General features: G+C 35.1%; 4 protein-coding genes across 8 annotated transcripts; 2 read left to right on the forward strand and 2 right to left on the reverse strand.

Moving 5' to 3' along the window:
• On the forward strand, positions 347–4,271 carry LOC18587925 (proline-rich receptor-like protein kinase PERK14). Its single transcript, XM_018127332.1, has 8 exons — positions 347–1,441; positions 1,529–1,984; positions 2,156–2,242; positions 2,457–2,527; positions 2,801–2,886; positions 2,997–3,144; positions 3,427–3,588; positions 3,791–4,271. The coding sequence occupies exons 1-8, from the start codon at positions 583–585 to the stop codon at positions 4,034–4,036; spliced, it is 2,115 nt and encodes a 704-aa protein (XP_017982821.1). The 5' UTR covers positions 347–582; the 3' UTR covers positions 4,037–4,271.
• LOC18587926 (protein Mpv17) lies at positions 3,681–6,979 on the reverse strand. 4 transcript variants are annotated; one of them, XR_001929440.1, is made up of 5 exons: positions 6,388–6,975; positions 5,830–5,870; positions 5,505–5,596; positions 4,677–5,147; positions 3,681–4,032 (listed from the first exon to the last, which is right to left on the reverse strand). XR_001929440.1 is itself a non-coding variant. In XM_018127335.1 (4 exons), the coding sequence occupies exons 1-4, from the start codon at positions 6,518–6,520 to the stop codon at positions 4,739–4,741; spliced, it is 675 nt and encodes a 224-aa protein (XP_017982824.1). In that variant the 5' UTR covers positions 6,521–6,978; the 3' UTR covers positions 4,523–4,738. The 4 variants fall into 4 exon arrangements, 2 of the variants coding, with proteins under 2 accessions (XP_017982824.1, XP_007012048.1); XR_001929441.1 differs by having other exon boundaries at positions 3,942–4,032; positions 4,681–5,147; positions 6,388–6,979; XM_018127335.1 differs by lacking the exon at positions 3,681–4,032 and having other exon boundaries at positions 4,523–5,147; positions 6,388–6,978.
• LOC18587927 (pentatricopeptide repeat-containing protein At5g25630) lies at positions 7,208–10,569 on the forward strand. Of its 2 annotated transcripts, XM_018127333.1 has the most exons (4): positions 7,208–7,314; positions 7,640–8,202; positions 8,276–9,200; positions 9,427–10,569. In XM_018127333.1, exons 3-4 carry the CDS (start codon positions 8,337–8,339, stop codon positions 10,315–10,317), a joined length of 1,755 nt encoding a protein of 584 aa, XP_017982822.1. In that variant the 5' UTR covers positions 7,208–7,314; positions 7,640–8,202; positions 8,276–8,336; the 3' UTR covers positions 10,318–10,569. The 2 variants fall into 2 exon arrangements, with proteins under 2 accessions (XP_017982822.1, XP_007012051.2); XM_007011989.2 differs by lacking the exon at positions 7,640–8,202.
• LOC18587928 (rhomboid-like protein 11, chloroplastic) lies at positions 10,554–13,082 on the reverse strand. The gene is made up of 7 exons (XM_007011990.2): positions 12,444–13,082; positions 12,098–12,222; positions 11,792–11,877; positions 11,589–11,629; positions 11,320–11,486; positions 11,110–11,172; positions 10,554–11,007 (listed from the first exon to the last, which is right to left on the reverse strand). Exons 1-7 carry the CDS (start codon positions 12,685–12,687, stop codon positions 10,816–10,818), a joined length of 918 nt encoding a protein of 305 aa, XP_007012052.1. The 5' UTR covers positions 12,688–13,082; the 3' UTR covers positions 10,554–10,815.

A 20,222-nucleotide genomic window follows, 5' to 3' on the forward strand; every position in this document is an offset into this window, starting at 1 on the left:
TAATGCTTTTTTTCTTTAGAGAAAAAAAATAATATATAATTTAAAATTAAAAAAATGCTAAAATTATAATAAACTTGTAATAAGATGTGAATCACTTTTAAGTAATAAAAACTTTACATGATTATTTGGTCCGTTAAATAGATGAAAATAAAACAAAATAACTAGTAAGTGACTATCCACGTCCCCGCTTTCGAGTGGGTAGGTGGTCCCATCCCACCTGTTGGAGACGAGTTCTCATTTCGTGGTCCGTGAATTAGTGTTATTTTAAAATTGCTTAGATTAGCTTAGACTTATCATAACTATTTTAAAATTGTTAGATTAGCTCAGGCTAGAGAGTGTTGAAATTTACTAAGAAACCAGCAAGTAGTACTAACTACTTCCTGTCTCTTTCTGTCTGAGTGGTTGGTTTCTAGTTTTTGTCAGTAAAAATATTACTTGGCTTTTTGTTTGTGGATTCATGAATTGTGAAGAAAGAAAGAAGAATTCCAGCTATGGAATCCACCCAGATAGTTAATCAAGTGATTTGCATGTGGACTACCCAAAAGAACTTGTAAAGAATTCTTCCGGGGATAAGATTCAACAATGTTGTTAGCACCCTCATCGTCCCCGTCTCCAGAAGGTTTGCCGTTCACCACTTCACCGCCTCCTCAACAGTCACCTCCGGTGGTGCAGCCACCTCTAGCAGCACCACTCGTTTCCCCACCATTTCCGCCAACAAATTCTGCATCTCCCGTTGTTTCTCCACCCTTGCTGACTCCGCCTTTGGCCCCTATATCAACCTCGGAAACTCCACCTCCATTTCTCCCTGTGGCATCTCCCCCACCTGCAGTCATTGCGGTTGCTCCTCCACAGCCTCCAACACCGCCACTTGTTACACCTCCACCACCATCAGCTGTAGCTAATACCATTAGTCCAGTAGCTTCTCCACCGCATCCCCCACCACCAGCATTGGTCATTTCTTCCCCACCGCCCCCCCAAACTCCAGTTCAAACTCCTCAACCCCCTATATCCTTGCCATTAACTTCTCCACTTCCCTCTCCCACCCCTCCAACTCCACCATCTATTATTCTTCCACCTCCAGCAACAACAGCTCCCTCTCTGCCTCCACCAAGGCCACCTACTGATCCACCACCATTTTCTTTAGAGTCTCCGCCACCACCTGCAGGTTCTCATTCTGTTGGGGTTCCTGACGCTCCAGGATCGTCTCAGGCATTTCCGCTCCCTGCACCACCACCACCATTACCGTTAGCAGTTGGAAAAGGAGGATTGCCAACCACTCAGCAGGGGTCAAATTCTCCAATTGGGCTTATAGTTTCATGCATTGGTGTTGGAATTCTACTGTTTGTTGTGTTTGCACTCGTCTGCATTTGTTGCAAAAGTAGAAGGAGAAAACAGAAGCCTTTGGAGGACAGAAGAAAACAACAATGTTTGGTGACAAAAGGTTAGATTAATTGGTAAATAATTGTTGCAATCAAAACTACTTTCTCTAACTTTCTGATGGAATTTCAATGTTTGGTTGAGTTGTTAGATGACCTTTGTGCTGCTCCAATCCAACATGAACAAGAAAAAGTTGCCCCACCGCCAGGAGTCCATGTTATCACAGTGCCACCAACTGCCCTGCCTCAACCGCCTCTCACCAATGCTGAAGGTTCTGGCACTAACAATTCAGGGTCCTCAAATGGCATTTTCACTTATGATGAATTGTTCGTGGCCACCAATGGCTTTTCTGAGTCCAACCTCCTTGGACAAGGCGGTTTCGGTTACGTCCACAAAGGAGTACTGCCGAGTGGGCAGGAAGTTGCAGTTAAGCAATTAAAGGCTGGGAGTCATCAGGGGGAGCGTGAATTTCAGGCTGAGGTCGAGACGATTAGCCGAGTGCATCACAAACATCTTGTTTCCCTGGTTGGCTACTGCATTACTGGGGCTGAGAGGTTGCTTGTTTATGAGTTTGTTCCAAACAAAACCTTGGAATTCCACTTGCATGGTTAGTCATTTCCTTCTCTTCATTTGAAGAGTGATTTCTCAATAAGCTGTAGGTTTCCCTGTGGATAGTTAGAATTCTGTCTTTGGTGCCATGATGCCTATTTCTATGCACAACCATGTTACCAATTCAGCTTAAGATGTGGCACTAATCATCGAACGCAATTGGTTGTAGGAAATGGTCAGCCGGTTATAGCTTGGGAAAGCCGACTCAAAATTGCTATAGGGTCTGCAAAAGGAATAGCATACCTCCATGAGGACTGTGAGTTCGTTTCTTAACATTCTGTCTCTGAAAATTTTACTTGCGGCTCTTTTCCTGCATTAAGAATCAACTAATGGATGAACCTGATGAATTAAGGAAGAGCTATCATTAATGATTCAATGCTGGCATTCGTTTCACATATATAGTTCTCAAAATCACTACTTAGGACATCTTTTCAGAGTCTAGGTCTGACTAAAGTAGATTTTATCTACAGGCAGTCCGACAATCATTCATCGCGATATCAAGGCAGCTAATATTCTTCTCGATCCTCGATTTGAGGCAAAGGTAGGTCTCCAAATCTCTGTATTAGTTATCTAGTTTTACAGTGCAGGCTTGTCCTAACTTGTAGTATGAACTATAAAGTAATTTCAGGATACTTCTGTTATTACATATGTTTCTGATTGCTCAAAAGTAGGAGGTGTTCAGTAAGTTGTGTTGCTTTTCCTATAAGATCCAGTGCTTAACAATTAAGCACTGAAGTGAGGTTCCTTTCTTATTTGGATTTTTTGCTGTTGACTTGTGTACCTTGTTAATGGACTCTTTATGTCTTGCATTCAGGTTTCAGACTTTGGCCTTGCCAAGATTTTCTCCGATGCGAGTTCCTCCATCACTCATGTCTCCACAAGAGTGGTGGGAACTTTTGGGTTAGATCCGTTCTTTTCTCACCCCTCCCCCTTTCCAATTTAGGACGCATATTTGTTAATTTTCATTCGTATTGGAGGATACATTTGCTTTAACAGCAAACGGCTTGCAGATACCTTGCTCCAGAGTATGCATTGACTGGCAAATTAACAGATAAATCAGATGTATATTCCTATGGAGTAATGCTTTTAGAGCTTATAACTGGGCGTCGACCAATCATCAAGAAAGAATTCTCCATAAACGAGAGCCTCGTTGACTGGGTAAGTCCTCTTGCATTTTTTTCATATCAACTGATATTATCTACCACATGATGGAAAACCAAGTTAGTTTACTAAAATGGGTTCTGGATTATCTGATCTGCAAAGTGCTTGTCGTGGTTCCTCCACTATTAGACCAAGTTTCTGCCTTTGAAGCTTGGACCCAAATTGTCCCTTCTCAATTCCAGTTTTGCATTGTCAAGACTAAATAGTAGTTGCAGTGCTTTATGCTATGACTATGAGTAGTTGATTAACCGAGTTCTGTTACTATATTTTTGGGCATAGACGAGGCCCTTGCTAGGTCGTGCACTCGAAGACGATGATTTTGATGCTCTTGCTGATCCAAGGTTACAGGGCGCTTACAACAAGAGCGAGATGGCATGCATGGTCACTTGTGCTGCTGCTTGCATACGCCAGTCAGCATGGCTTAGACCTCGAATGAGCCAGGTATCTCCAGTCCCTTTTCTTTTTTCTGGTGGGGTAGTGGAATATAAACTTACATGCAATTAAGGAGATTCCAAGTTCACAGGGCTTTCATAGGTAGAAACGGTGCTTATTTATTTGCTCAAGTTAAAATAAAATTCGCACCAGCAGTTAAGAACAGAGAAAACACCCAGATTGTCTCAACTCAGTCGCAAAACCAATGCAGGTAGTTCGTGCTTTAGAAGGAGATCTTTCGCTCTCTTATCTTGATGTAGGAGGAAGGTCCTGGAACAGCTCAATGTACACGTCTTCAGAAACTCCGATTCAAAAAGCCCGACAATACGAGAACATGAAGAAAATTAATACATCAATGGGCAGTAAGAACTATGGTATCAGCGGAAACAGTGAAACCACCAGTGAATATGGCCTTAACCCATCTGGCTCAAGCAGCGAATCCCAAAGAGCAAACTGAGGAACAGATGACAAAACAGAAAGCAGAGAGAATTAGTGATAATCTATGCGCAAGCTTAACATCAAACTTGATTTAGTGCCGATAGTTTAACTGGTTGTTTACCTATTCATCCACCCTTTTTGGTCGTTTTCTTCTTTTAAATGTGGTATTTGTTCTTAAATTCAGTACAGGAATTTTAATTATTTATTTATTCATCCAGGAAAGTTGAGGTTGTGCAGTACGTTAAGCCTCCCAACCAGATTTCTGCTGCATATTTTCTACATAATCATAGTCTTACTCCATGCAGCAACAACGGATAGATAAAGTACTGAATAGTTTTGTCACATGCATTGTAGGCTAAAATGTAATTTGTTCTATGACAATAAACACAGGAATGGAATTCACGATTGTATGAGACTGAGATCTAGTGTAATGGGGACGTCATGCTGCTAATTCAAGACTATAAAGTAGAAAGCACGAGTGCTGCAGGGGAGCCAGGCAAGAGAATCAACAGCCAAATATATCTCCCTAGCAAGGAGAATTATCAAAATCTTAACTGACTTCCTTATATCCAGAGGGGGAAAAACAAAAACTGAGAGATAGTGAAAGTTCAACTATTGAAACCATAAACTTTTGCATTCTCCATAGTATTATCTTTTACCTACTATGTATTTGCATTATGATATTGGGTCCTTGGATGCATGAGCATTCAATTTTGATAATTCATCCACCCTGACCCCTTTTCTCCTTTGAAGGTAGCAAAGAATTCAGCCACTGCTTCCAAGGAGCATCCTCTTGTTGCTCAATCCATGACAAGAAACAGCTATCCAACAGGCAGAAGAAGTTTACATATAGTAGTTGGTACCTCACTGGTATATACCGAAAATTTGCAACTTGTACAATTGGCCATACACCCCCTTCAAGCATTAAGGCTGGGACAAAATCTCTCTTTACATTTTCCTTGACTTGAGGGAAACTCTTTCCAGCAGAAAATCCCATGTAAGTAAAAAACACAAGTAAATCCAATGGCCCAAAGATGAACCCATCAATTGCAACTTTAGTAGCCACAAAACGAAAAGAATTTGGTTGTAGACAAAGTCTTAACCTTATATATCGGTCCAAACCTTCATACCTACAAACATTACCAAAAAATTAGAGTTCCCAACAAAAGGTTTTCACATACATAAAAATGCACAAGGGAGTTAGGAATTGAATGTTATTTTATCTTAACCATGGAAGAATTCCTTGACCTCCAAGTTGGGAAGCCAATCCAAAAATAAGAAAAAATTAGGCCACCATGAGCCATCTCTTGTTCCCAGAATAAAGCCCCTTACAGATTGTAAGTCTTTACCACATCACATCTTTTGATGCATGGAAGGAATCATATATTGCTAGCTCTAAGATATATGAGTAAGCAGTGAACAGTAGTTTTGATGTGAACTTAACATTCTTTAGCCAAATACATCCACAAAAGGCAGTGGATAATTACCAGTAATGGCCAACTGGTCCAACAAATCCAAACCCAAACAAGCTTGTTGTAGCCACTCTTTTCCAATTGATCTTTAATTCTTTATCCTCTTCCTGGTACAAAAAGGGAAATTTTCAGTCTACCAAAATAAATAAGCTGATTAACAGTAAAATACTCACAAAACTAAAGATGCTCAGAATATACATAAGTCAGAATGCATGTTTATATTACTGACATGTTTACAACAGCTAAATTATTTTAAAGAGGTGAACTTTGTGCAACAGGAACAATGGGGCTTGGATCAAAGGAAACTCTGCAACCATGCTCTTCCTTGCATTGCAGTTACCTGAATGTCATGACCTTCATCAAGTGGCGACTGATGCAAAACTGCACCCATTAAATTGAAGCTCCCATGTCAAAGATTCTTTCATGCATGTAACCAACAGACCAAAAAACTGAAAATTCCTCCTTTTCAAGGAATCATAATGCCAACCAAGTAAAATGAAATATATCAACTCACAATTCTTTCTTTTTTGTAAATTAGTTTTCTCTCTCAACCCCAGTAAATTTAGGTTCTAGTTTTCTCTTTAAAAGAAGGGCTGCAGTGTGTTCATCGTAACTTTTTACAAAACCGCAGACGAAATACAAAAGGAACAAGTATCAACTGATAAACCTGAATTACAGAGCAACATGTTAAAACTATACTCCAAGAAACACTGATTACCCCCTTACTTCCAAGAAGAACCTACCAACCAATCTCATCAGGGGAGGAAAAACATGTGCAGCAACAAGGGCAGGAGAAATTGGAAATTGAAAGACTGCCCATTTTTCCAAACAGCACGAAAAAGAAGAGACATTGGGAAAAAAATAATCAGATATTAAAGTAGGAAAGGTGATGCTTCACCTGTAAATGACGGTGTTTCTTGGCAGTTGAATGAGTAATGGTTTGAGCAGCTATGTCTCCAAATCCCCAAATCAAGCCTGAGCTTATAACCTGTGTCTTCACCGGGTGGATTGCCAAGCAATTCTGGTACCATTTCCACAACCTCAACATTTCTTTCTTTTACTACAGAATAGACAGGACGATGAAGAAAAGAAGATTCTAGATGAAGAAATGGAATTTAAACAAAAAGGGACGAACATTCAGATGCATTATCATCATCCTCATCATAGTAGGGTAAAACTAAAAACCTCTGATCTGATATTTTTAATTACAGCACTTTCTTTTTTCTGGGTCATAATGAAATCAAAGAAAGAATTTTCTTTCTTCGAATTTCTCTTTCCAGGACAAAACCATTTTTCCGGGAAGTGTGTTTCAGACATACGATACAAGGAAAGAAACAAAAACATTTTCTTTTTTTCCTTTTGCAAGATGAGACGGTCCGAGGAACTGTAGACTGGGCCAGACTTCGTCAAATCTTTGCTTTCTTCCTTTTCTCGTCTATCTCTTGTTTTTGGGTTTTAACCTACCATGATCCAATCCAGCCCGGCCCTGTCAACCTGGACCTTTCTCTCAGATAAAAAAAAGAGATGCAATAAATTCTAAAAATAGTAATGGATAAAAAAAATTTAAGAGAAAAAATAGAGAAAGAAAGGGAAAGAAGAAGCAATATATCTCAAAAATTTCAGCCGCACTTTCTGTTTTTCTTATCTCCATATGTTTGTCACCAATGGGTTTTTTTTTTGTTTTTTAATATGTGGATAACATTTATTTTATTGCATTTCACGACACCTACTCCATGCACATCATAACTCCACCAATCAAAAACTTCTCTTTCTTTACTCTCTTACATTTTCTGGCAAGAACCCAAGATACAACTAGCCCCGTCAGGTACGTTTCACTCACGTACTCTTTCACTCTGCCATTTTTCCATTGCTCATTATTCATCAGGGTGACTTTTTCCTTGCATAAATTAAGCTCCTTTCCATTATTATCAGAACTCCCTTAATGCCAAATTTTTGGGTTATTTCTTTTTTGTTGCTGTTTTGTTTTTTTTTTTTTTAAATGCTTTCCTTTTCGTGGTCTAGTGAAGCAGTAAATCTTATGTATCGTGGATGATTAGATGGATACTTGATCTGTGCATTGAATTTTAGTGCTTTTACTATATATTTGCCATTTTGTGGTGAATCCTTCTTTTTGTTTTCTTGATCAATAGGAAACAATGTGAAACACCCAGATGGGAATTTGGGAGTAGTTTGTGAAATTTGGTTGGTGATTCTCTTTAGTTGAAATCTTTGGTGGACTCCAAGAACAGGTCGTTTTTTATTTTGTTTCAGTTTTTGTTTTTCAGAAATGAAAAACGCTTAGGAAAGAAATCCGAATGATTGGTTCCAGTTCTAGAATCCAAATATGGTATTTATTGTCTTCTTTATAATTACTTTTGGCAAATTACTTTTCAGGAAAGTAATTTACGTGTTTTTCATGTTCTAATGACTGGGTATTCTTGTTGAAGGAAAAAAAAATCAAAGTAAAGCATTTAATCGGGGAAAAAGTGGGTTTCCATTTTCATAATCTGCTTTTACTAGTAGATAGTATAGCATTTCATTTATGCATGTAGGGAAATGCCATGCTTGTATTGATTGTATATCTGCTTTCCGGTGGGCCCACGTGGATGGAATTAACTTATTCTTCCTGATGTTAATGTGTTCTTCACCAAACTTTTCTACTGGAATTATGGTCTCTGCTTGAATTCTTGCACGTTGGCTCTTCTGCATTGAGGTTGATTGATTTACTACTTTTATCTGTTAACTTGCCGGTGTTAAGGTTTTAATGTGGTATGTTTTAAGTTCAGAAACTTCCATGGATGATATGTAGAGCTGGATAAAAAATAGTAGTTCCACATTGCTGCCCTTATGGATCTCCAAAATCAATCTCATTGCTCCATCTGCACGACAAAAGAAAGTTGCCAAACCGTGCGCTCCCAGACAAAGCTAATGAATATTCTAATAGAAAGAGGAAAACCTCAGGAAGCTCAGTCTATTTTTGACAGTTTGGTTGAAGGAGGTCATAAACCATCTTTGGTAACTTACACAACTCTCTTGGCTGCCTTGACCATCCAGAAGCACTTCAGTTCCATACATTCTATAATCTCTCAAGTGGAAAAAAATGTAATGAAGCCTGACTCAATTTTTTTCAATGCTGTTATAAATGCTTTCTCTGAATCTGGAAACATTGAAAAAGCCATGGAAACTTTCTGGAAGATGAGGGAGAATGGATTGAAACCAACTACTAGCACTTATAATACATTAATCAAAGGGTATGGCATTGCTGGTAAGCCTGAAGAATCTCTTAAACTGGTAGACCTGATGTCCCAACAGGGGAATGTCAAACCCAATCTCAGGACCTATAATGTACTTGTTAGAGCATGGTGCAAAAAGAAGAACATGACAGAAGCTTGGAATGTGGTTAATAAGATGATAGCCTCTGGCATGCAACCTGATGCTGTTACTTACAATACCATAGCAACTGCTTATTCACAGAATAATGAGACTGATAGAGCTGAAGGAATGATTTTAGAGATGCAGAAAAATGGTGTGCAGCCTAATGAGCGAACTTGCGGCATCATTATTAGTGGATATCGTAAAGAAGGTAGGATAAAGGATGCCTTGAGATTTGTGTATAGGATGAAGGAACTCAGATTACATCCTAATCTTGTGATTTTTAACTCACTGATCAAAGGTTTTGTTGACATCATGGACAGAGATGGGGTTGATGAGGTGAGTTAGACCAATGATTATACTTATTTCCAATTCCTTTCATCTAAGCAAACATTTAGAGCAATACAAGATTTTTATAATTCCTACAGCTTTTGAGCTGTGGTTCTGCTTGTTTTGGTTTCTAAGTCTTCATTTTCTTCTTCTTCTTCTTTAAATATATGTGCTTGTCTGCTGAATATTTCCATCTGGAAAAGAACATAAACTCATGTTAAGCTTTGATCTGCAGGTACTTACTCTGATGGAAGAATTTAGGGTCAAACCTGATGTTATAACCTTTAGCACTATTATGAATGCATGGAGTTCAGCAGGTTTCATGGGTAAGTGCAGGGAAATCTTTGATGACATGGTGAAAGCAGGTATACAGCCTGACATTCATGCCTATAGTATTCTTGCTAAAGGTTATGTGCGAGCACAAGAACCAGAGAAAGCTGAAGAACTCCTAACAATCATGATTAAAACAGGATCCCGCCCAAATGTTGTAATCCTTACAACTGTTATTAGTGGGTGGTGCAGTACTGGAAGAATGGATTCTGCAATCAAGATTTTTGATCAAATGTGTGAATCTGGAATTTCTCCCAATTTGAAGACCTTTGAGACACTAGTTTGGGGATATAGTGAAGCCAAGCAGCCATGGAAAGCCGAAGAAATTCTCCAAATAATGAAAGAATTTGAGGTTGAGCCTGAGAAATCCACTATCTTCCTCATTGCTGAAGCTTGGCGTGCCATTGGTTTGACAAAAGAGGCAAATAGAATACTTTGGACCTTTAAAAGTAAGGAACAGAAAATGGAGACAAAAGAAGACATACCAATTGAAAGCTTAGAGAAATTATATCACAAGCAAACTATGGCTGCCTCAAATTCCAATGTTTTACAGATACCAAGTGTAGTTGCAGGTGATCAAAAGGGGTCAGCTGTGTCTCTTAGAAAAGGTCGCATGGTACTGAGAGATGCTGATTTTCCATTGGATTGCTCATGGCTTGCTACAAAATCAATGTACCTTCCACTAGGTTGTAAATTTGGAGCAAGGTATCCAATTGTCTGCCGGAAGCAATGTCAGGGGCAGCTTGGAATGTATGGTCAGCTTACACATTCATGTACAGTGGTTTTCCTTAACTGAGGAAATCAAGTTTATGAGCTTTTGGTGTAATTAGGGTCACTTCATGTCCAAAGAAACAGAAATAGTTATCAAAATACTTACTATAGATAGCACAGAGCTCTTCCACAATGATGAACTACTTTATTCTTTTTGGCTTGCTGAGAAATGCAAGTTACTATTGTTCTTTGTATCTGTTCACAATCTCTTTATTATATATTCTTGTAAACAAATATGCTATATAGAAAAACATAGGAAAATTACAAAATTCTCTCACATAGCTTGTGCAAAATCTTACTGGAAATGCTAATTGCTTTATTATTCTCAGAATATAGCAATAATTATGGAAGCTATTCAAAATTCATCGAATCATTAAATTTTACAACAACAACCTGTTTATAATTGAATTATTTACATGCATAAAGCAATTGTGCTACAATTCCGTTCCTCAACAATTTAATCCACCATCCGAGCTCTTCATTGCATTAGACCTCCATCATCATTTAATCAGCAACTCAATTCTTAAGAACTTCTGCCTCTCTTTCTATGCAAATTTGATATTTCTTTATCAGGAGGTTGAGAAGGAATTTTGCTGAGAAGCCATACCAGAAGAACACCAATAAGAGCACCAGAGAGATGTGCAATGTGATTGACACTTTGCAAGGAATAGGAAGAGCCAGACAGGCCAGTTGAAGCTTGGGCTGCTTCCATCACCTGTCAAAGCCAAGAACATAACATTGAGGAGGTTAACCCTTGGGTTCAACACAGTCTTTCAGGATCATGGAAAACTGATGATAACCCTTTAAAATTTCTCACCTTCTCTATAACAAATTGGCCCAATATAAGCACTTCAAGGATCTTTCTCCAGTCCCAAGACATCTAGAACAAGAAAGAGTGGGTTAAAGAAGTTTGTCCCCAGTGTCTGACAGTTTATTATTACTTATAAAAATAAAACTAAAAAAAGGGAAAAGAGAGAAAGGGGGATTTAGTTACATTCTTCATATACGTCTGGAGAATTCAGCATACCTTTACAAAGACACTGATTGCAAATAACCCGAAAACGGCACCAGAAGCACCAACAGAAACTGCATTTCTTGGTAGAACCAGCCATGAAACAATGTTTGCTCCAGCACCTGTGAAAATGTAAGAAATCCACAATGCAAAATTCCCTTCCTCTTCTTCAACGAGCTTCCCTGTTTTACAAATAAGGATAACATCAAACTCCTAAAATCAACTAATTCAAATGTCTACAAGTTACAACATTCTCAAATCAAAGAGAAGAGCAAAATGCTTACCAAAAATGTACAAGAAGAAAAGGTTGCTAGAAAGATGCTTCCTGAAAAAGACCATAAGCAAAATAATGAACATCTAAGGAAAAAATAAGACAAACTCGCAGAATGACTGCAATTCTTTATCAAGAAAAACAAGCTTTTTCTACTTGGTTTTCTATTGTATTGATATTTGATGCTATGCAATCCAGTAGTATTAGAGAGCTTACCAGTTAGCATGACAGAACGTCGATGTCAAAAATTGGTACCAAGCAGGCCATTTGTGGTACAAGTATAGTGACTGAATGCCCTGAACCTATTGAAAGAAAGAAACAAAAAATGAGAAGGAAAGTTTGGAGTCAGCATGACAGTTCCAGCTATATAAAACAAGAAGACTAGCAATGGAACCTATGGAAAACTTTATTTTTCCTTGGCCGATATATAGCTCACATAAATTAACTTTTTCGGGTTATCCTTTATATTAAGAAAAATGCCCATCAATAACAAAGAAAGACTAACCCAAAATACATAAATACCTGAAACAAGTGATCAGCCACGTATATTCCTAGATTAAGAAGTATGATCCAAAATACTCCATTAACCCGCTTCTCTGGTTTTCGTCTATCCCCTGACTTTCCGAGTTCTAGCTCCGAAACAATATCTAAATAAGTAAAACATTAGACTGATTAAATTGTTCCCTTCTCTAGACACAAAGATTTATCAACATTTGCACATAAACTGCTCGGCAAAATTCCGAACTGACACAAGATTGTTCGAAAGGCAGCAGGCAAATGATTCTCCTTACTAAAAAAAAAGATCCAAAATTACTGATAAGTACAAGTATGGATTTCATATAACTAGATTCTAAGAAGTAAAAATAACCTGAGCCGTTCATCTTGCATACCAAGCGAGGTCGAACGGTGGGCAGAGACTGAAGAAGAGGAAACTTGACGGGTTCAGTGAGTCTCGTAGAACCGGGAAAACGACGAATTGTGGAAAGTTTTGGGAGAAGACTACAAGGGGAATAAGAAAAAGAAGCTAAAGGCATGAATTTGCATGGATATGGCTTCAGTGTCAAGGCCTGTTGCAGCTGAAACTGCCCCATTTCTTTGGAAACAACGGTCATTGGAGGATACTCAAAAAAACCCCGGGAACTTAAAAAAGGTTTGTTGGAGTTGAAACAGGCCGAACGGGCTTCTCAGGTTTGCTCTGGACCTTACTTCCAGAGCAATGTTTAATCTGTCCAGAAAGGATCAGGACCAGGCCCAAAGAATAGGATCATCACTTTTCTTCAAGTGGCCAGTAAACAGTTCGGAGAAGAGAGACGAAGCAGTCCCATGGCTGGGTTTCCTCTTCCGGAAAGTTTTCACTCTATTTCTTTGCGTCAAATGGAAAGTTTTCATTACGACCATGAGCCCTGCACCATGTTCCTTGTCCCCTTTAATCTGGCAAAGTGAAGGGAAGACAGAAAATTCATCATTGCCATCACCAACAATGCATTCGTTCCAAAATATTGAAATCCACCATGAGTCCTCTACTTACAGTACTAAATTGGCCCGTTCCCTTTTTAAAAATTTTTTTTTAATAAATTTATGTTCGACACATTATTCATGTATAATATTTATACATTATTACTTACGGTGGCAGAGTCAACTAATTTTTGTTGAAAGATCAAAAGATGGAGAGAAATAAAAACTAAAAATTGTTGAATTTAACGAATAATCAAAAGGTTCATAATAGACAATTTTATATAACATGTAAATCAAAAAAAATAAAAAAAAAATTTATAATAGTTTTTTATGAAAGTTGTGTTCGATAATGTTTCAGATATTCAAATTCATCAATTATTGACTCTATACTGAAAATGCTAGTAATGTCTTTTTGTAATATAAACGATTAAATTATTTACAAAAAACTCATTATCCATTTAGTTCCGAAGTTTCTTTTCACAATTTTTATTAAGCTTGATAGCTCAACTATAGAAAAATATTTTAGATGATTTGCATATTTTCTTTTAAATAATTTGTCAATTATTTTTAACTTACTCATACTTTAATCAAACCTAAAAAAAATTAATACAATCAACATCTAATATTCTTATTTTATTTATATTTAAACTTAAAATACTAAATATTAAATTATAATGTATAAATATATAAAAATGATATATAAGACTTCACATAATGATTAAATATATAAATAGTTAAATAATATAAATAAAAAAAATTTTACATCCTCTCGATTTCACACAATACTTATGCACGGTCATTGTCTAAGCTTATAAATTTCTTTCAAAGAGTTAAATGTGTTTTAATTATGAGTTATATAAAAAAAAAGGTAAAGTAAAAAAAAAAGATAAAGTAGAAAAGAAAGAGAAAAAAAAAGAGTGAAAGAGGTGTGAAGAAACTTAATTAAAATATAGGGTAAAGTTGAGTAGAATTTGTGAAATTATTTTATTTATTTTTTATTTATATAAATTATTAAAAAATTATTTTGTGAGTATAAAAATATATAATGCATATAAAATTTCAAAAATTTTAAAGGGACCACAACCCCGTAAATATACTATTTTTCAGAACAATTAAAAATATATATATTAAGTAAAAAATTTCTTTTTTTTGGGGGGGGCGCCGTGACCCTCCACCCCTGAGTACTTAATCATACAAATCTTATCTTATAAATATATATATTTTAAAAATAAATCTTTATAAAATTATGAATATTTATTTCTGCAGTCTAAACTTACGTCCTTTTCCTGTACCTGCCTAAAATGTTAATATAAAAAAATCAAGTCCTAAAATGATAGAATGAACTCATTAAAGGGGCCAACGCTTATGAAAATCCGGCCGAGCAGACCTGTTGAATTGCTTTGGTAAAACTGGAGCCAATGGGGCAAGTAATCATGTCAAATTAATCATAAAAAGTTACTAAGGCATAAGGGGACCATTCACACTGTTCTGAACAAAAGGGTATCTTTGCTTTTTGGCAAAGGGGCAGAAAGACAAACATGAAATTGAAACGCCAAATGTCTGTCCGAGGATGGAGTTAATCAAATAGCAGTTTTGACGAGGACAATATTGTTCATATTCTATAATTGTGAAACTGAATGGAAAACCCCCCACGTAATAGGTTTAAATCAGAAGAGAAATCATTTCGGACAGGAAACTAGTTGTCGATATTAAATGTATTGGCCCTTTACAATTTTAACCTCATTGTACATGAACATGTCCACGAGCACTATTAAATTAAATCCTGGCACTGGCAGAATCATATGTTTAGTTAGTTAGTAATTACTTAATTAATTATCATCATCATGACTAGTGAGCTATTTTGCACATGTAAGTACAGTGAGAAAAAATTAATTATGTTAATGAACTATTAAGATTTGTTAATTAGTTTCTTGGATCTTGATCATGGATCATATATATATGTATATGTCAGATTTGATCATTGCAAAGATACTTAATTTCTACATAACAGATCAGAAAGAAAGGAAGAGAAAACAAATTAAAACCCAGAAAAATTTTCAACCCCTTATCATAAAGGTAAGATTCTTTTAGATTCTTTTATCATAAACCCTTCATCATAAAGGAAATAGCCCACATGCCCTTGACAATGCTGGAAGACTAGTCAATACTCCTATGCCGTACATGTCATAAATTTTCTGAATTTCTCATATGTTAAATGCGTGCCGAATTTGAACACTGGCCTCAGCTCGATCTCGTCCAAGTGATATAAGATAATGGTTTCCAGGCCATGTGGAATGAAAGCGAGTGCTGAATCAATCCAAGGAGAAAAACAAAGTCCAACGGCTTGGTTTGTTTGTTAGCGTTTGTGCGGTTGCCTGAACCAGGACGGCAAGAATTTGAAAAGAATCTTATAATGTTACGCGAGGAAATTTGGCTACTGATTGCAAATATAGCTACGGACGTGATGAAAAGCAAAGCCTCTGGTCAATTATCACCATTCAAGCTAATCCAGGTTTGTAGTGTTCTCGGGGTCTGATAAGTAAACTCCTTTTTTCATCATGTGGAGTTTGACTTCTTTGGTGACCCTATCCCTATTACGCCAACCCTGCACTTGTTTTCACACTTCACACCGTCCATTTCCGTCCTTGGCCTTTGCAGGCAATGCCAATAAGAAACCTGGACCATGAATGTGAAGCCCATTTTCATTGCTGAATTATTGGTAATTAAGCAAGTATTTTTCCTTTTGTCAATTAACGCCATAATCACCATCAGTTGCCATGCCATGCCATGTCAGGGTAATGATTACTTACTAGTAGGATACTCTAGTTTTGGGTCACAGAGGGAGTTTCTTTTCCTTTAATTTCTTTGTTTGAGATCAGCAGCAAAGTCTGGGTTTTGCTTATACATACATACATACAATCGAGCTCTGCTTCGTTGGCCTAGCTCAAAAGCAAAAGTTATATTACACATGCTAAATTCCTGTCTCGAGAACGCTATAATTTAAAGCATGCAAAGCAATCATTCTTGTACCTGCCATTTCTACATTCGACAATTATAACGCGTCTTGTCTCTCAGTTTTCATTGTTTTCGGCATCGCAAGTGGTTATGTGGGGATTTTCTCCGTTTTAATTCGGGCCCTAGCTTTGCCTCATCTTTCCCAGTCGAAAGAAAAGAGACGGGACCGGTATCGTACATGTGATGTGATTCAGTGTTATCATCCCTCCGTGATCAAGATAATACTCTTAATAACTAGAGTCACAAAGTTTTATATTGAAGAAAAATTTTAATGAAGAATAAAAGAGAAGGCCATATTTTTTATAAATTTTATATCGATTATATATGAAAATGATAATCAGAATAAAAAAGTTCACACTACTTTCAATCTATGAGATAATGTAAATTCAACAGATTAAAGTAGATAATATCTCACGATAGTTGATATGAACCGTAACAATTGATATCAGAGTAAACTATCAGTACTAAAAATGTGCTATTAAGAATAGTAAACCCTTGTTGAAGTGAGAAAAATATCACAGTCTTCACGCAGAGGACAATAGACCCTTGTTGAAGTGAAAAAAATATCACGATCCTTGAGTGGAGGACAATGAACCCTTATTGAAGTAGGAAGATGTCACGGTTCTTATGTAGACGTGAATCTTACATCGTCAAAATAATGCTCCCAACAAGTAGAGCTACAAAGTCTCACATGTAAAGTAAGGGAAGAGGATGTTATGGTTTTAGAGAGGATTCACATAACTTTCAACCTGTAAGAGGTCAAAATGAACAATTCTTCACAAGAGCTGGTGTGGACTGTGACACTCAGCCTCACTCATTTCTTTTTTTCATCTTTTCCACTAAAACTCTAAGCATTAATATGAATTTAAACAATTTGTTTATTTTAACTTTTTCTGCTATTAAACTGGTTTTCTTGAAACTGTAATTTTCACCATGTTAATTTCAATTAAAACTCTAACCATTAATATGAATTTAGACAATTTGTTTATTTTAACTTTTTCTACTATTAAACTGACTTTCTTGAAATTATAATTTTCACCATGTTAAGTGAAATCTTTTACAGATGATTTAAATATACGACAAGCACAAAGTGATTTTACCGTTACCATCCATCGACATTCAACTTTTTGTTGTTCCAATTCGTGAAAAAAAAAAGACTGTTTTTTCAAACTTAAATTTCCCATCCATGTTATTATTGACTCCCAAGAATCAATTATCTTCGTTAATAACAAAAGGATTTCAAAGTTATTGATTGGTAGTGACTTTTCCAGGTCGTTCCTATCTCACAAATCATGAGAATGTCCTTTTACTTTTACATTGTTAATTTGACTTAGTTCAAGCAAAAAAAAAAAAAAAAAAAAACCAATTACAACTCAGCTAGAACTCTTGGTGATCTAAATTTTACTAAGAGTCTGTTTGGTCTGATTTTTTTTTTAATTTAAAAATTATTATGAAGTTCATATGAAAAATAATAATTTTTAAAATTAAATAAAAGTTGTTTGATAAATTTTTTTTTATAAGTTTATTTTAATAAGTTATAATTTTTATTAAAATTATCATAGAATATATTTTTTTTTTGAAAATGTAATATTGTAATTATTTTTAATAAATGAAGATATTTTTGAAATAAAAATAAAAATTCTCTTATATTTTTAAAAAAATAAAAAAAAAACTCATCTTTTGGGCTTTTTTTTTAGTTTTTTTTTTAATTTTATTTTAAAAAATTACTTTTTTTAAAAATTTATAAAAAGATAATATTTAATTTAATTTTTACTTTTAAAAAAATAAATAAACTAAAAAAAAATTAAACCAAATATGCACTAAAACATACAGAGTAACAAAGAGTTTATAATAAGGACAATTGCTCCCAACCCAAACGAAGCTGTCCCTATCACTCTCAGAATTCACGGGGATGTTTCCCACCGTCAGTTCGAGCATGTGGCTTCGATTAATTGAAACTGCCGTACATACAGCACTGTGCTAATCATTGATAATTTATTAAATTATATTTTCTTAATTTTAATGAAATTGAGTTAAGATCATATTATAATCTCAAAATCTGACCTGTTATACTAATTGAGACTTTAACTCTATATATCCGCTGGTACGGCCTGCTCTTGATACTCCCAAAGTATCCCTCTTTTGGTCTGCTGCGTGACAGGTGCATGTACACTATGATTATTAACATACCTAAATTCATTAAGATTAATTAACTTTTTAGTTTCGTCTTGAATTGGATTTTAGGTGGAAGTCATCATCATCATTTTCGTTTAAATAATTTGGAGACAATTTCACGTGATCTAACATGCAAAAGGGGAAAGTGGATCGCAATGAACGGTAGATTCGAATTTATTCAAGGGATGGTACAAATAAATTAGATTTTTCTTGTTAAAAGATTTGATATTTCATGATCTATTGAGACTTTGAGTACCTCATGTTATAAGAAAAAAATAAAAATTCTAAAAAAAAAAACAAAATAAATTAGATTATTTTCCATATTATTATATAGCACGTGGACTATTCAATGGATTTTAGTATTTGTTTATAATTTGGGAAAGAGGTTGAGATTTCATGTGTGGATTCAAAGCAATAAATCATTCTATTTTATTCTGTTTTAATCTTGACTCTGATAAATATGTTTTTGTCTGCATTAATGCAATAATTTGTTTAATCAATTGTTTGAAAATGACTTAAAAGGTATTAAGCTGCAGCCTGCAGTTATGAATCATTGACTCTTGTTTTCTAAACTTCAAAATTTAAGGCTAAACACTCACATTGAAAAAAAAAAAAAACAAGGAGAATCATATATGAATAATTGAGCCAAAAAAATAGAGAATCATATATGAATCCTTGTATTAGGATGTAATATAATATTAAGATTGAACAATATTCATTATCAAATTTTTTATTATATTAAGAAATTAAATGATAATTTGATTATATAGGTATAATGATTTAAAAAGTCTTTGAATTTTTTTTTTAAAAATTTAAATAATTTTTTATTCTTTTATAAGTTCAATCAATTTTTTATATTTTTTTATTTTAAATTAAGTAAATTATTATAATTAATTGTTGACTAACTGATATTAATTATAATATCACTTGCTATGTTATGCACATGTGATGTTGATGTGAAAAATAAAAAATATTATTTGATCATATCATTTGATTATATCAACATGTAATGTTACTATCATTATAGTATGTCAGTATGTTATATCAACATCATGTAATATAAAATGATAAATGATAATATTTTGACTATTGATAATTAGATTATTATTATTATAATCATAAGAACTTATTTAATTTTAAATAAAAATATAAAAAATTAATTAAATATAATAAAAAATAAAAATTAGTTAAAATTTTTTTAAAAATTAAAATATATATTAAAACATTTTAATTAATTATATTAACAATTAATAAAATTCAGTATCTCATATATCTCACGGAATTAAAACTAGTTTACAAATGGAAATAGAGGCAGCAGCCACAGAAAAGACGAAAGAATTATACTGAGAGGAGAGGATAAGCAAGCCTACATATATTCTCAAAAATTCCTCACCATAAAATGATCATTTAGCTTGGGAAGGATAAAACCAAGCAACCTTGGTATAACTTGTGACTCATGTCACGGTCAGACTCAGCCCCAATGTTACCGGTTGGGATGGTGAAAGAAAAAGGAGGGAGAGGCGGCCTTTGTAATGTCTTGTCAAGTTTCAACTCGCAAGCCAATATTATTGTCCTTTGTTAGAACAAACGCCATCATTACTCGGGAGTCGGGACCTCGACAATGTAAATAGAATAAATTTTAAAAATAATTATTGTTCAATTTTGTTTCGACAATTTATAAATCATAAATCACTTTTTATTTATTTTTATTCAAATAAACGAGAGTCATATGCATTACTATTTCAATTTGTCCCCATAGCGTAATAATTTCGCTGGAAAAACAGCATCCTAACCTGTCAGCATGAAAATGTGAAAAAAAAAAAAGCGAAGGGGTGGTCCCCAAAGTTTGAAACTTTGAATCATAGTGAATCTTTGAAGTCATCATTGGACTAATATATCATAGGCATATTTTTTTCTTCTTCTCTTACTCTAATCTAAGTAAGCAAGTGGCCTTCCAAGCAAAATTTGATGATATAAATCATGCACCAAAAAGGAAAAATTA

This window comes from Theobroma cacao, chromosome 9, assembly GCF_000208745.1.
Source record: "Theobroma cacao cultivar B97-61/B2 chromosome 9, Criollo_cocoa_genome_V2, whole genome shotgun sequence".
In the NCBI taxonomy this organism is placed as follows: Eukaryota; Viridiplantae; Streptophyta; class Magnoliopsida; order Malvales; family Malvaceae; genus Theobroma; species Theobroma cacao.

Excerpts from the sequence above, each read along its gene's own strand:
- LOC18587925 (XM_018127332.1), top strand. The coding sequence starts at position 583 with ATGTTGTTAGCACCCTCATCGTCCCCGTCTCCAGAAGGTTTGCCGTTC. Across the intron at positions 1,442-1,528 it reads ACAATGTTTGGTGACAAAAG|ATGACCTTTGTGCTGCTCCA; the intron begins GTTAGATTAATT and ends TTGAGTTGTTAG. Across the intron at positions 2,528-2,800 it reads ATCCTCGATTTGAGGCAAAG|GTTTCAGACTTTGGCCTTGC; the intron begins GTAGGTCTCCAA and ends TCTTGCATTCAG.
- LOC18587926 (XM_018127335.1), bottom strand. The coding sequence starts at position 6,520 with ATGGTACCAGAATTGCTTGGCAATCCACCCGGTGAAGACACAGGTTAT. Across the intron at positions 5,597-5,829 it reads ATGAAGGTCATGACATTCAG|GAAGAGGATAAAGAATTAAA; the intron begins GTAACTGCAATG and ends TTTTTGTACCAG. Across the intron at positions 5,148-5,504 it reads GGACCAGTTGGCCATTACTG|GTATGAAGGTTTGGACCGAT; the intron begins GTAATTATCCAC and ends TAATGTTTGTAG.
- LOC18587927 (XM_018127333.1), top strand. The coding sequence starts at position 8,337 with ATGGATCTCCAAAATCAATCTCATTGCTCCATCTGCACGACAAAAGAA. Across the intron at positions 9,201-9,426 it reads ACAGAGATGGGGTTGATGAG|GTACTTACTCTGATGGAAGA; the intron begins GTGAGTTAGACC and ends TTTGATCTGCAG.
- LOC18587928 (XM_007011990.2), bottom strand. The coding sequence starts at position 12,687 with ATGACCGTTGTTTCCAAAGAAATGGGGCAGTTTCAGCTGCAACAGGCC. Across the intron at positions 11,878-12,097 it reads TGGCTGATCACTTGTTTCAG|GTTCAGGGCATTCAGTCACT; the intron begins GTATTTATGTAT and ends TTCTTTCAATAG. Across the intron at positions 11,008-11,109 it reads GCCAATTTGTTATAGAGAAG|GTGATGGAAGCAGCCCAAGC; the intron begins GTGAGAAATTTT and ends TGGCTTTGACAG.